Raw genomic sequence first — 14,621 nt, 5'->3', positions numbered from 1 at the left:
CATTTTTAAATAAAAAAATATTTATTAGGCAAACATTTTGTTACTTTGTTAATGTAAATGCTTTTAAACTTTGACTGAACAGTATTTCTTAGGATGCAATTCAAATATCTGCAGTTACAAACATGGGGTTTACCAACAAATACAGAGCCACTGGAAAAAATCTTGAATTCTTGGATTATTTCAGAGCACAGCTACTGACTGCATCAGAGGTTTGGTTACATTCAGAGACATGCTCTGTCTCCATTACATTATCACCCAGATGTCTGTGTAGTCCAGGCGTCTCCAACCAATAGCTTGTAAGCTACTGGTAGCTCCCCAGCTACCTGAAAGTAGCTCTCCTGTTTGCACCCCAGCCATCTTAATTGAAAGCTTTTTCTTGGTTGAATTAATATACCTATACCAACATTGAGAGTGTATATTCTAGACGAAAATCTGCACATTTTCAGAACTTGTAAGCTGATGTTTGGAGAAAAAATGTTCAATTGCCAAAACTTTTTAAGTCGATAGTTGGCTGATAAATTGAGTAGTGTTGTGGCAACTTTTTACTGATATTATTACTTTGGTACCAGGGGCATTGCAGCAATGGCTGTTATGTTTTACCCATGCAGAGGCCTCTAAAATTGACAAAGCCTTTTTACATTACCGCTGGAGCCCCTGTTTGATGCAGTGAGGTGATGACTACTAGCAATCTTGCATATGGTGGCCACTAATGTAATCTTGTTTGATGTAGTCACTATTATGACATAACTAATATTAGTAGCTAGGGGTGATCTCCATTAAATGCAAGGTACTCATATTATAGAAAAGGTTGTAGACCCCTGGTGTAGTCCCTGCAAGAATTAGAGCTAGTGGCTGTTAGGACTGCTCAGATTACACCAGCAATCAGTGCAGTGCCCAATACCTCAGGATTTACAGAAAACCATTGATGTCCTGCCTCACTTGCGGCATTGGATTTCAGCCGTGAGTGCCCTACAAATGCATAGGTACCAACATTTCAAAAGAAATTCCATGGACACTTTTCATCACAGCTGTCAATTACGTACTTGAAAATTTACCATCCCCACTGCCCCAAAGTTCTGCCCAAACCAAACAATTCACATAATTTAACTCTGCCTACTTATCACAGTGCAGATTATAGGGTCTACTCAATGAATAGAGAATTGCAGGGAATTGAGACGGGAATTTCAAACTTAAGGCCAAAGTAGCTGAGTTGGAAAAAGTCTCCCAACGAGCTGCATTGGAGCATTTTTCCAACTCGGCTACTTTAGCCTACAGTTTAAAATTCCCATCTTAATTCCTTGCATTTCTCTCTGAAGTGCAGTCGCCAGGACTGTCCCGAGAGAGTGAATTACCCGGGACAGTCGCCAACTTGCCATGACTGTCTCTGCAAAAAACGGACAGTTAGCAGCTACACAAATGAGGAAGCACCTCGATTCATGCTTTTTTTAAAATCATATTCGCATAAGTGAATTTATGTAAAATTAACTTAAACTGAAATCATTTACATAGTCATGATCATAAAAGTCTGACTTGATTCTACCCCTCTCTACCGACATTCGAGACCCCTTATCTAAGCAGTAGTTTACAATGTTCATATAGACTTTTAATGGCAGGGATGCATGCAGCAGATCATTAGGCTATTCTTAGCAACTCCAAAACTTCCTTTTTGATACCTCATCCATCTTGGTAAATAAGGTCTAAACATTTTAATACTGCTCCACATTTATATGTACATCAGGTATCCACTGTGTGTAGAGATTCGCTCAGGTGAAAACTAGGCACCCTGTGGCCTGGGGGATGATGCACATGCCCTGGGAAACACTCTTAACAGGCAAAAAACTTGTTAAAAGCAAAATCTGGCAAAACAAAATGTCCTTTAAAGTCGGTTTGCAATTTAGTAAAAATTAAAGCGAGGACAAAATGAGTTTGCTCATGCCCTCGGGAAACCCATGCTCGCTGACACAGCATGCGTTGAATGGCAATACCAACAGACGCATGTGATGATAAATACTACATGGCATCAGGTGCCAGCCTTCTTCACCTCTGAGAGGCTAGCTGCCACAGACTCAGGGTTTCTATAGGCACTGCAGAAAGACCCATAACTGCTCCGAAGGATCCCTGGTTCGTAGTTGTGGGGAGTAGAGCCGCGGCACACACGCGTAGGGAATCCTTCTCACTATGCTGGCTGCACTGGCATTGTAATGGTCAGCACCTGTAATAACAAGAACATTAGAAAAGTCCAGTTACATACACTGACACTCATCCTCCCAATCCGAGAGTCACAGCCTTGAGAAACACCCAAGTACACGTCCAGGCAAGAGAGACCCCTTACACGGTCTGGCTTTAAAGAAACAAGCCAGTATAAATCACCCTCATTGTGAATCAGGAACAAATAACCTTCCCCCTCCACAACTAGTTTGGACTCATGAGCTGCAGAAGGAACACTGAAGACTCCAAACGATGCTATCACTTAAAACATTTGAAGGGTGGCACATGTGGTACTCCATAGATACATCACTGGCCATTGATAAATTCAGTTATGTTGTGTTCAATTATGTCGTAATTGTCGTTTAATGCCGTCCATGACTTTTAGGAAACCTGATTTTTTTCTAAAAACGTTACCTTTTAAATCTGTTGCTGATGCTGCATTTTATATGTAAACACACACGATGACTCTACGAATCCTGCACTTCACTCTCGTTATTCATTATTTTTCCATTTTGTACATGCGAGTGCACAACGTATGCAGATGTTTCTATGTACTTTCATCTGCTTGGTCTTCCCCGAGTAAGAGTGCATCAGCATTCTTACCACAGCGGGGGGGGGGAGAGGGAGGGAAGAGGAGGGGAGGGGAGGGAAGAAAAGGTGAGGCAGTCACGTTCTGCTTTCGACTATAGAAGCAACATCCAGCAATGCAACAAAGGTCAAAATTGACAGAGTTTTTGCAGCTTAAGAGGTTAAAGAAGGGGCAAAGGACAGTGGCGCCCAGAGTGGGCTGAGATGAACCAGTAGCATAAAGTGGCAAAGGAGCACAGTTAGTCCCAAAGAAGAAGGGAACAACTGGTACCATGAGGGGGCGGAGAAACATTGGAAGCATGAGGGGAGGCGGGGCAGAGAAACAAAGAATGAATTACAAACTTGAAGAGCCCGCTGCTACCCAATACTTGCACTAGTAGACAGTGGCAGCTGGTATTTGAAGGCAGTGGGGGCAGGTTGCGGGGTAGGGGAGGAGGGAATTAAATATTTTTAATTTACACTTACGTGTTTGCCGCTGCCGCCCGCCGTTGCTGCCTCCTCCTCTCGGTCCTCCTCCACGCTTCCATGGCAGGAAGCAGGATGCACCAGGCTCCCAGACTCCTGATAGCCAAACACAACGCTGCAATGCAGCATTGTGATTTGCCAGAGAATGTGAGGCTGGGCATGTTCTCCATGCAGGTAGTAATGAGAACATGCAAAGTGTGCATGACGGTTTGGCCGGCCAAAGCCCCATGCACACTTGGAGCGGGCAAACCACTCCTCCCCTGGGAGCAGAACAGCCCGCCCCACCCCAGCTGAACAAGGGGAAAAATAAAATAATGATAACAATGAGTTCTTATCATTTTATTTTTTCCTTTTTCGACCTGCTCAGTGGGGCGAGGCTCCTCCACCTTAGAGCTGCAACTGTCACTTCAAGAAGACTCAAAAGCCCAACTATAGGTTTTGCACAGAGTTATTTTTTTCAAGCAGGGAATTCCATTACAATATTTAGCAGCTAAAATGAAAATGAGCAGCCTCCCCATACACATTTTGGTGATAGGAGGCATCTATAGAAGATGGCTAAGGAAGAAAGCATCAGTCTGGGAGAGAAGTAGATAATACAGAACTTTATGATAAGAGTGCTTGACTGTACAGGCCAGTTGGCAAATGTAAACTGCCTTAAATTTTTTATGGTTGGCCGCAGGAAGCCAGTGTAGATCAACCGGGCAAGCCAAATTAGACGAGTGTGTTGGAAGACCCTTGGTCTAGCTGCTGCATACTGAATGAGCTGGAGCTTATGTGCCAAGTATTCTGGTATATCAAGAAGAGAGAGTTAGTAAAAGGGTTTTTAGAATCTACCAAATAATCTCACGGCTAGACTGGTAATATAACCTGGACCGAGTTCATTTGCTAGAGACGGCCAATGCATGATTTGTGAGGGGAAAGAAACGAACTAAGAAGCAGTGGAACGGTAAAGCAGTAATGTAGGTTCTAAAGGGATAGTAAAGTGACAATAGAGTTCTTGAAAAGGTTCTAGAGCAGAGACAGCCCTACTGGGTACAAATAAATTATTCACAATGCACAAACTCTCACATGAAGAGTTACCAGCTGAACAAATGTAGGAAGAGGAAAGTCCTTCACGTTCAGCTCTTTATATGCCTTAATTATTGGTAGCAAGAGGGAGCCTCGAGGCATTTGAAGCCTGACATGGCACACAACATTGTCACCCTGAGGACAAGAATAAAGCACCAGCAGCCTTCATAGAGGTGGGCGAAGGGTAAGGAGTTTTGGAGAACCTCCTGAAGTGGTCAAGAAATGGTAAGCCAAACAATGCCATTCTCAAGGATAGAATGAAAAGGAAAGGCTAAGAGAGCCTGAAGGAATAGAAAAGCAGAGGCAGCATAAGACAACAATTATATAAAGGCCAAAACATGACATTTTATAATTTTACACCCTTCTTGGCAAAAATGTAACTTAAAGTATCTACAATTTAGTTCAATCCAAAGATTTTTTTCCCAGAATACATTTCCATATAATGCAACACATAAACATACAAAAGCATACAAGCCAATAAATGTATTAATCTCGGATGTGTGTGTGCCCCCAGCCCTCTGCAGGCTCCCAACATGGTGCTTTGGCTCGGTGGAGGGTTGGCCATAGGACCTGGCTTGCGTCAGGCCCAGTGGCCAACTCATCACACGCAGACAATCCGCGAGGGGGAAACACAGACCCCCCCCAGGCCGATTTTAGCCCTGGGGACCCAATCTCTTGGGGCGCAGCCATCAAAAACTAGGGGGACATTTCATCCCCCCTCGCACTCCCTCCAAAGACAATTTGACCCTGGGACCCCAGCCCGGCTCTGTATGTTTTTTATTTGGGAGGGTGGCATGCAGCCTCCCCCCCAATCCGGGCTGATTTTGGCCCCATGGAACCCATTCCCCAGGGACCAGCCACTCAATAATTGTGGGTGTCTGGCCCCACCCAGTGTCTCTGCGGCTCTCCTTATGATCTCTGCCGGCTTCTTGCCTCAAGCGGGAGCCAGCACTGCTTCCGCAAGCAGGGAGCAGCAAAAATGCTGCTACCTGCGTGCAGGAGTAATTTTTCTATCTGTTTCCCTGTCTGCTTCACAGCGGGCTGGGAAATAATTTAAAAGTCTGCTCCCAGCGAGAGGGAGCATTTTTCCTGCTCCTCCGCTAGGTGCTGACTAAATGTTAGCTGGTGCTTGGCGGCACCTTTAAACTGGAAAACATGTACCCCGACCTACGCAGATGGGCTAATGTGTCTGACCCCACAACAAAGAGGAGGAAATATCATTAGGACAGCGGTACATGAAAGTATGTGTCCTGCAAGTCCAAGGACATCCTCCGACCCTAGATCTAGAGCAGAGAGGAACTTAGCCAGGGTTAACAGCTTGAGTTGTTCCTTCCAAAGGAAGTACTGAGGAACCGACGGTCCACAATCATTACCTGGAAGGGGAGTAGCACCTTTTACCCCTCGGGGAACTTTCTTTAGTGTTCTTTTTAGCCAGCAATATCTGTACGTCATTTGCAAAGGTAGAGGATATGTTCCTCCGAAGTCTGAGCAAAAATAGGAGGGAAGGTGACAGAAAAGGAATGACATAACCACACTGAACACCTGCATAGCCCACTGGTCTGAGGTAACTGCACTCTAGCAAGGTAGATAAAAACATATTCTGCCCCTACTGGCTGCAAATGACCATCACAGGAGGAATCAAGGCGACTTAGTTGCAGTTGCGGCAGGTGCAGCGGAGGAAGAGGACCGACCTCGGCAGTGCCTATGTCCTCTGCACTGCTGTGTCCCACTTGAGCCACCTTTGGTGGTAAACCAGACCTTGGGAGTAATCTGTAAACTTGCAGTATTGTTGGTGGAAGAGGCAGGCTGGCGATAGCAAGCCAAGGAGGAAGCATAGCACAGCTACCTTTGAACCACTCCAATGTGAATCTGAAGTATCCCTAAACAGCACATCCGTAACGGATTCCTGCACACATCCGGAATAACCCATGGTGAGTATCCAGTCATAACACTGAATCAACACACTACTACCCACAGGATGGCAGGGGAGTGTGTGGTGTCCAGATCAGCCCACAAAATGTACTTAGCTATGTCCTGTCTATTGTGCGCTGCCTGGATAAGATATTTTGTGACTCCACAGGGCAAGAGCTCTCTCGTCATATCCCATAGAATATGAGTACATCTCCCCAACAAGCAAACCGCATTGAGAGACCTCATCCCCCAAGCTGGAAATACAGAAAACCCCATACAAAGCACATGCACATAGCTTCTCTGTCAGGCAGGGCAGAAGGGAAGACAATACAATCAACCTTGCTGGCCAAGATACTCTGTCTTGGGGTACTGCGCCAAAAAGGCTCGGTCCATAGAGCATGTCTACGGCATCTAGCAATGGGGCAACTCACCAGCAGCACCAACATGGCTTGGACCACGCAACCATCAAAGCTTCTGTCAGGGCTTCACTTAAGAGCAACAAAGGCTCTGAATTTGAAGAGCCTCGATCATTCTTAAGGTCTAAATACAAACCAGCATCAGTATAATGAGGGGGTAACAAACAGTCAGCCTCCTCTTCAGCATTTTCGTCATGCAGAACATTCTGAAGGCCTTTTATCGCATCTGAATCTAACCCAAACCTGGCCTGTCTCAACCCCGGATATACTGGTGTTGAGACAAATGTGCTGCAGGACAATCTTTCGCCACCAAGGACTGTACCTCAGTGATCATGCAACATGACATCATTCCACTCCAGTTCTGAAATTGGCATTGGGCTCATATCCAAAACCAGTGCCTTTGAAGCGGAGGATGTGACTGAACCAGCAGGAACCAGCGAGGTTTTCAGCAAAGGACTGGAGGCGTGGTCTGGATCCACCAGGGAGCTAGGCTGAGGCCCAATGAGTCAGTTAGCACAGTGGAGGAACCCATCCCAGCCGCGGAAGTCCTACGAGGGTGCCGGCAGAACCATAGAGCCTAAAGGTGCCCCAGGTGGGTCCGGAATCGTCAGTAATGGCAGCAGCATGTCCTTGCTGAAGGCCTCCATCAGCTGCATAGTCGAAGATGACTGAGAACCGTGGGGCAGAGGGTCGGAGTTGGACAAATGGCGCAGAGCCTGGCTGTTTGAGTGACGACTGCTCGATCTGTCCCTGAAGCAGAAAAACAAGGAGGGGACTCCCACCTGGACCTCTTGTGCTCCTGGCAAGACTTACCTTTTAACCTTGCCTTAATGGTGATCTGGACGGGACTGCGCTATGGAGCAGGCACACGACTTTGCGTGAGATTGGTCTAAGTCCTTGTGTATGGCAACATACAGCTTCGCCTTTCGCTACCTGATGGCTTTTAAATACATGAGGGAGCATTTGTCATATGAGACACCAAAGATAGCAGGGTTGAAGTGGCCTTTAGGATAATGTGGAAGTGCCAAAAGGGCAGTTTAACAGGTCCTTTGCTTAGCAGCAAACACAAATGCATGCAGACTCCCTTGCACTCCAAAACACCTATAGAGCATGTCTTTAATAGTTCAAAAACTGCCCCATTTGCAAATGTGGGGCACTTTTTTAGCCATCTGATTCGCTAACGTGCGCCACTTTGTTTTAGCGCCTAGGCTTATTTTCTGTCCCAGTCGCAGCCTGAAAGGCAGACATTGTGTGCATCTGTAACAGACGTCTGCTTCTTGCAGGTGAAGAAAGGACTGAAGGCTTGGGTCTTCAGGGGAGGCATGTAGATTATCACACTGTTGAAACTAAACAGGTCAGTAAAACAGTGACAGCATTTCGGGAATGGAACACTGGATTCATGTTGAAGTCCTCTACATGCCAGGTGGGCAGGGGTGGGTGAGCCCCTATATATGGCTCCATGCCTTCACTTCTAAGGATAGGATAAGGCCGCCATAAAGTCTGATGGGAGCAATTGTTGGTCAGGTTTGCTCCACTGTGTGGTTTTATTGCTCATGTACAATCGTCTTAAGTGGCTGTGATAGATTGCCTTACATGTTATGCTGTTCGTTTACTCCTAGTACCTTGCTTTGTCGCATGTAGAGACACCCAACAAGCATTTACAATGCAATGGTTTTGCCTTTGTTAAAGTTAGAGCTATTGGCATTGCTCTTGACATTATTTTTATTTGTTTTTTTTTAACATAAATAAATGGCATTGTCATTTACAATAGCAAATTCAACCACTCATCTAACCCATCTGAACACCCAGCCACTGATCCACCCGCTCATCTATCTACGCATGCACTTGCCAATCTCTTCATTCACCCACCCAGCTGCCCACTTGTCCATTCTGGTACCCACTCATCTATCAAAGCAGGCGCCCGCCGACCTCATCATACATCCGCTCCCTCGTCCCTCCCTCCAGCTGCCCACCTACTCATCCATCCACTCACTCATCCATATGCTCATCCTTCCACCCACCCATCCGCCTGCTCATCGTTCCACCTACTCATCCATCCACTCATCCTTCCACCTACTCATCCATCCATCCACCCACTCATCCATCCGCTCATCCTTCCACCTACTCATCCATCCGCCCACTCATCCATCCGCCCACTCATCCATCCGCCCACTCATCCATCCGCCCACTCATCCATCCGCCCACTCATCCATCCGCTCATCCTTCCACCTACTCATCCATCCGCTCATCCTTCCACCACCTCATCCATCCACCCACTCATCCATCCATCCACTCATCCTTCCACCTACTCATCCATCTACTCATCCATCCACTCATCCTTCCACCTACTCATCCATCCGCTCACACATCCATCCACCCACTCATCAATCTGCTCATCCTTCCACCCGCTCATCCATCCTCTCACTCATCCATCCGCTCATCCTTCCACCCATGCATCCATCCGCTCATCCTTCCACCTACTCATCCATCCGCTCATCCATCCACCCACTCATCCATCCACCTACTCATCCTTCCACCCACTCATCCTCCCACCCACTTATTCATCCGCTCATCCTCCCACCCACTCACCCATCCGCTCATTCTTCCTGCCACTCATCTATCAAAGCATGCGCCGTTCATCCATCCATTCATCAGCTCACGTGTCCATCCCTCCATCCTTCCGCTGCCTGCCTGTGGGAAGAGTCCAAGCCCGCGCGCATGTCCCCCTCCCCGTTCCATTGAGTGGGGGATTCAAATTTTCTGACAATCTTGACGTTATAAAACTTTTAAATAAATTATATGACAAAAAGTGAGAGGCGTCCATGGGGTAAGGGAGAGGAATGCGATTTGGTAGGAGTACTAGGAAAGAGAACACAATATTTTGAAAATAAAAAAAACATTTTTGAAGACTTTCAAAACTGGAGTGCCTATGCGTTTTTGTCTGTGGGTATGTAGAAATTCCTGCTGAAATCCAACTGGCATCTCATTCTCAACCTACCCGACTGAAAGCACCCCTACCATTCTATTAGGAGATACATATATTAGGGAGGGTGTAACCCCCCTCTCGCCCTCCGCCCCATCTTAAGCTACACCCCTGACTTAACCGCCTCACCGTATTTCTTACATGTGAATGAGAATGGATTAACCCACAGGGGAAATATTTCCTTATGGTGAAAAAGGTACAGTGAAAAGCTGCGAACATGCATTTCCGCCATGTATTCTCCAGCGGATTTTTCCTCCTCGTGGATAAAGCAAACACTTGATTGTATGTGGCACAATACCCGTCGATTTATCACTTAAGTTCTGCAGCGCAGCGGTTATACGTGATTTGTGCGGCATCCCCTGTACAAGGAGAGTGACATATAGCCATGTATCGGAGTGCAGACATTCATGTTTTTATCAGATTTATTTTCTGTGTATTGCACTGTTCCCTACTTGAACAGCAGACACGAGTAAACAGAACGTGGCAGTTCAGAAATATCACATTCTGAGGGCGGCATGGGGAAAAAAATAAAACGATTTCACTGCGTGTCAAAAACATCGCAACACATTTTTCATTGAGCCAAGAAACCTATAGAATGTTTGCTTCTATGTAATATTTGCAGAGGTCCACATGAAAGAAAACTAATAGCAACTGAGCCCCGCTAATTTTATTTTCACTATTATGTAACTCCTGACTTTTACAGTCACTCTCACGTTTCCATCACCTTTCTTTCAATGCACAGTGCTCCGCTGCCTTTTGGCTTACTTTGTGCTATAGAAATAACATATAGAAACATTGGACATTCATTTGAGAAAACTTCCCCAGACTGAACCCTTCAGATTGTTGATGCAAGTGATTGCATGAGTGAGTGACTAAGTCAGTATTTCAGAATAGGGGTGCGCCGGGGCTGCACCTCCTCTGTTCTATTACCCTTTTGTACGCCATTCTACGCTGGTGGCCATTAAAGCAACAGTTCAGCGCGTTATCAAACTGCAAAGAAACGTAACAAATTACTTCTACCTGCTCCTCGGTTTCTCTAATCTGAACCAAACAACAATTAAAACTGCTCTAAAACCTCGTCTCAAAAGTTAGAGGTAGCAACCCTACTCTAGCTAAGGTTGCCAAAAGCGATGCACACTATATTTATGGTTGAAGTTATTTTTTCAGACAGAGTTTAGCAAGCAATAGCTTTAATTTAGCCGTAAATGCGTGTTTTTAACGTTTAGCAATTATCGAAATAATTAAACAGCTAAGCACCTCAGGGAATAAGCTAAACTGCCATCCCAAAAGCACAGTGGAGGGCACAGAAGGAAACATAAGTGACGCCAAGTGCCAAGAGGGAGCACCAAACGTGGCTGTGCCCGCGGGATCAGGTGCGCCCTTCCTCGTCTGAAGCCCGAACGCCCACCCCTTCAGTTTTACGGGGGCTCCTGTCCTCTCAGCTTACCCCGATGTGGACTAAACATATGTATATACACGACTCTAATGAGGGCATCTCAAATAAACTTCCCTTCGCGGATCAACTAAAACACTCGTTTTGATATTAAAAAAAAGAAATAAAAGGGGGCGGATTGCATGCATAATGGAGCTGATCGGAGCTCTTTGTGTTTGTGCGAACCTGGCAGGAAACTGCTTTGAACCCTGACAGCGAGAGGCGGTGAACCCTACCGAGAAAATCCTTTGAGGGAAAAAAACATGTGACTCGCACAGGAAAAGCCTGCGTGAATCCCGACACATAAAAAAAAATCATATGGATCAATCATGGACAAGGTGCGAAGCTCTCTGAGCCCCTTTGATCCCTAGCTAGGAGAAAAAGAAAAATCACGTGAACCCTAACAGCAAAGGTCAGCGAACTCTGGCAGAAAACCCGTGCGCACCTTGAATGGAAAATGTGGTTAAAGAGCCGCGACGGGGAAAAGTGAAGCTGAGAGCGGTTTCATCATTCAATCTTTATTTCGGCCGTTGGCCATCAAAGATATACAATAAAACATATATAATCACTATCAAATCAACATACATAATCAATCAATACATTTTTTATACAGTGTAAAACCTTGAGCCTACATACTGATAAAATTACATTAAAAGGAACTGTGGACCTTAAAATTAAGAGGGAGCCTGCGTCTTCAGAATACAGGTGCGGGTGTGCCAGACGTTGGTGAGGAATTTTGCCAATACAAACACGGTTAGGCTAGAGGCATCAGTTTTTAAAATTCTATACATTGGGAGATACTCCCTACAACCCAGGTTTCTAATCAATGGTAGGAGCCAATATTTCCTCGCTGCCTTGTACACTGGGCAAAACAGGACCACATGTAGATCGCTTTCCTCTGCGGCAGCGCAAGCCGGGCACTGCTTGGTGGAGGGGGGTGATGACCAGGAGCTGGTAAAAGACCGTAAGGGCAATGTGCCATATCTCCATTGGAGAAACAGATTCCTGGCCAGCACGGGGGAAATTGCATCTAAAACCCTCTCCAACCTGTACGAGTCCTTACTTTGCACAAATACAGAAGTTAGTGACCCTTCACACTGGCTGTCTAGGGCCGTGGCTAGTTTTTGTTCATGATAAGCGATAGCCAGAGCTCTCTTTGAGATGTTTAATGAGGCATTTGCAGGGTTAGACCAAAGTTCGGGTAGCCCCAATACCATACATGAGTTTTGGATGTATTTTATCCAGGGGATCAATAGCGCTTTCGGGTAGGTCAATAGCTCCATTAGTTCCGCTCTGTAGGCAAGAAGTTCATCGCTGCTCCACAGCCTTCGCCAGAAGGCTATGGGTCTCAAGCCTAGTTCGTCAGCTATGGGTCGCAGACCCAGATCTAGCCTCAAGGGGAGGAGCGGGGTGCTGGGCGGGAGTGCGACTATCTGTCTGATGAATTTATTCTCGGTCAAAGACAGACTGCGGCAGGATGTATGTCCCCACAATTCTGCCCCATACATAGTAGCACCCCTAGCCTGTGCCTTGTAGATCTGGATGAGCGGCCCCAGTGGTCGGTATGTGAAGCCATTCATCATCCGCGCAATACCCCCTGTATTTCACTTTGTTCGGAGACAGGTGACCTCCCGCGTCCCCCATTTCCTCGAAAACGTAAGCACAGGGAGACGACCCCCGTGATGAGACGGGAGGTTTGCAAATAAATGCGATGCGTGATGATCATTTACCTCTATTTTGTCCACGCTGCGGGCGCAGCCCACCACCTTCATGCCGTGCTGGACGAGGAGCCGGACGCCGCACAAACACGTCAATGGCGGACCAGATTCGGGGGCGTTCGAGGGCTTTTGGCTGACGTAGCGTGACGTCGCCAAAAGCCAAAAATTCTCGGGAACGCCCCCGAATCTGGTCCGAGATTGACGGACAGAGCCCTCTCCCAATGGCTAGCCTCCATTTATGGAGCTAGCCAATGGGAGGAGGGGGCGTAGACCCGACTCCACACACAGATCATAAGATTTTTCCTAGCGCATGCGTACTTCCTACGCATGCATTTGCTAGTCAAAACCTAAAAACGGCTTGAGAGACATTCAGATTGTTTTGCAGTCCAAGGAGGCCCAGGAGAGAAGACAGTTGTCCCAGTCCTCCATTCACAAGAGTATGTGAATTCCCCTTTGAGCTGTCAAAGGACAGAAGCAACCAGTGGACTATGGCCCCGACACACTGTTGACAAGAGGAAGGAGGAAGTTGTCACATACCCTGTTCCCACTTGCGGCAATTCATTTTAGGACCCCAAAGAAGAGGGGCACGTGACCGCTGCCTCAGAGCTTTCTACCACCAATTAAGTGCAGGGCACTGGGCCAGCAGGCAGCTGTGCAAGGCTTTGTTTTAGTTTGCCTTAGAACCAGGACTCCCTAAATAAATCATTGGAATCAGAGGACAACAACCGTTCGGGTGTTATCTGTCTTCCCTGCGTTTTTCAGACGGGAGGGACAAAATGTTTGGCAGAAATCGGCCAGAGTGTTACCTTTTGTGATAGTCAATGTTTGCTGTACGATGCAGTCCTCGAGATCAAAGACTGTGCTCTGTATTTACTGAAAATATGAAGAGTAGCCAACAGAGTTCTGGAACCATTTTAAACATGCCTGTAATGCCGGAAAGATCGTATCAAGCATTGGCAAAGCCAGTAGGTCTTGTCTTTACAATGTGAACGCCAAGCTGTTGGCTTTGGCAATGTTTGGCTGTAAAGTATAATGTAAAAAAAAGTAAAAAAACATTTTAAAATACTGAAGAAAATGCAAACATTCTAAAGTATCTCACAACTATGCATTGAATTCAAAGTCTTCAATTTAAATAGTATGGCTTATTTCTTAAATACTTTTCACTCAGTAAACTTTAAAAATGGGTCATGAGGTGTGGGTATTTCAAGAGATTAAGGAGCACATGAGGGAGAGAACTAGAAAACACATGCAATTTCATTTAATGCTGAAAAGAAAAACAGGTTCCTAAGTGTGAGCAGTAGATGGATACAAGGCAGCCAATAAAAAGGATTGCAAAGAGGCTGTGCTACCGGGAAGGGACAAATAAAAAAAAGAGAAATGCAGCCGATAAAGATGCAAGCAAAAGCGATTGACAATAAAGCCAACCAATGGTATGCAATGAGCAGGATGTAAGCCTATAAGTTCAATGATCGGTCTTTCAACCAGACAGATGGTGCTGCCTGGTAGACAAGATCGAAAAACTATGAAATCTGGACTAATGCATTGTCTGGCATTTTCACCCTCCACCCTGGAGTTAGCCAGTAGTTTTTCTGATTCTCACAGTTACCAGACGTGCTTAATCATCTGCCCTTATAAGTATCTAGAGTGAACTTGGTAAGAGCAAGTTCTAGCTCAGACAGTAACAATTTAAAGAGAAGGACCCAGTGCAGGTCAAAAATGCATCTTAGACAAGAGTCTGCATTCCACTATTCCAGTCGTCGAGAAGCTTAATTGGGGCAGTGCTTATGCATAAAAGTGAATGTGAAGTAAGAGCGAAATAGGCAGGTCGTTGT

The 14,621-nt window shown here is 46.0% G+C and overlaps 1 protein-coding gene across 2 annotated transcripts in view; it reads right to left on the bottom strand.

The window, feature by feature from the left end:
* Nucleotides 1-2: 2 nt before the first annotated feature.
* The window catches only part of PIH1D1 (PIH1 domain containing 1), a 159,601-nt gene continuing 144,982 nt past the window's right edge, over nucleotides 3-14,621 (bottom strand). For both annotated transcript variants that reach the window (XM_086930228.1, XM_086930229.1), the window contains exon 11: nucleotides 3-2,212. In XM_086930228.1, the coding sequence (XP_086786354.1) occupies nucleotides 2,177-2,212 (36 nt within the window). In that variant the 3' untranslated portion in view covers nucleotides 3-2,176. The remainder of the gene's footprint in view (nucleotides 2,213-14,621) is intronic.

Source organism: Lissotriton vulgaris, chromosome 7 (assembly GCF_964263255.1).
Source record: "Lissotriton vulgaris chromosome 7, aLisVul1.2, whole genome shotgun sequence".
NCBI lineage: Eukaryota > Metazoa > Chordata > Amphibia > Caudata > Salamandridae > Lissotriton > Lissotriton vulgaris.
Note: the sequence above shows the minus strand (reverse complement) of the source record. Positions and strands in the feature narration are given on the sequence as shown.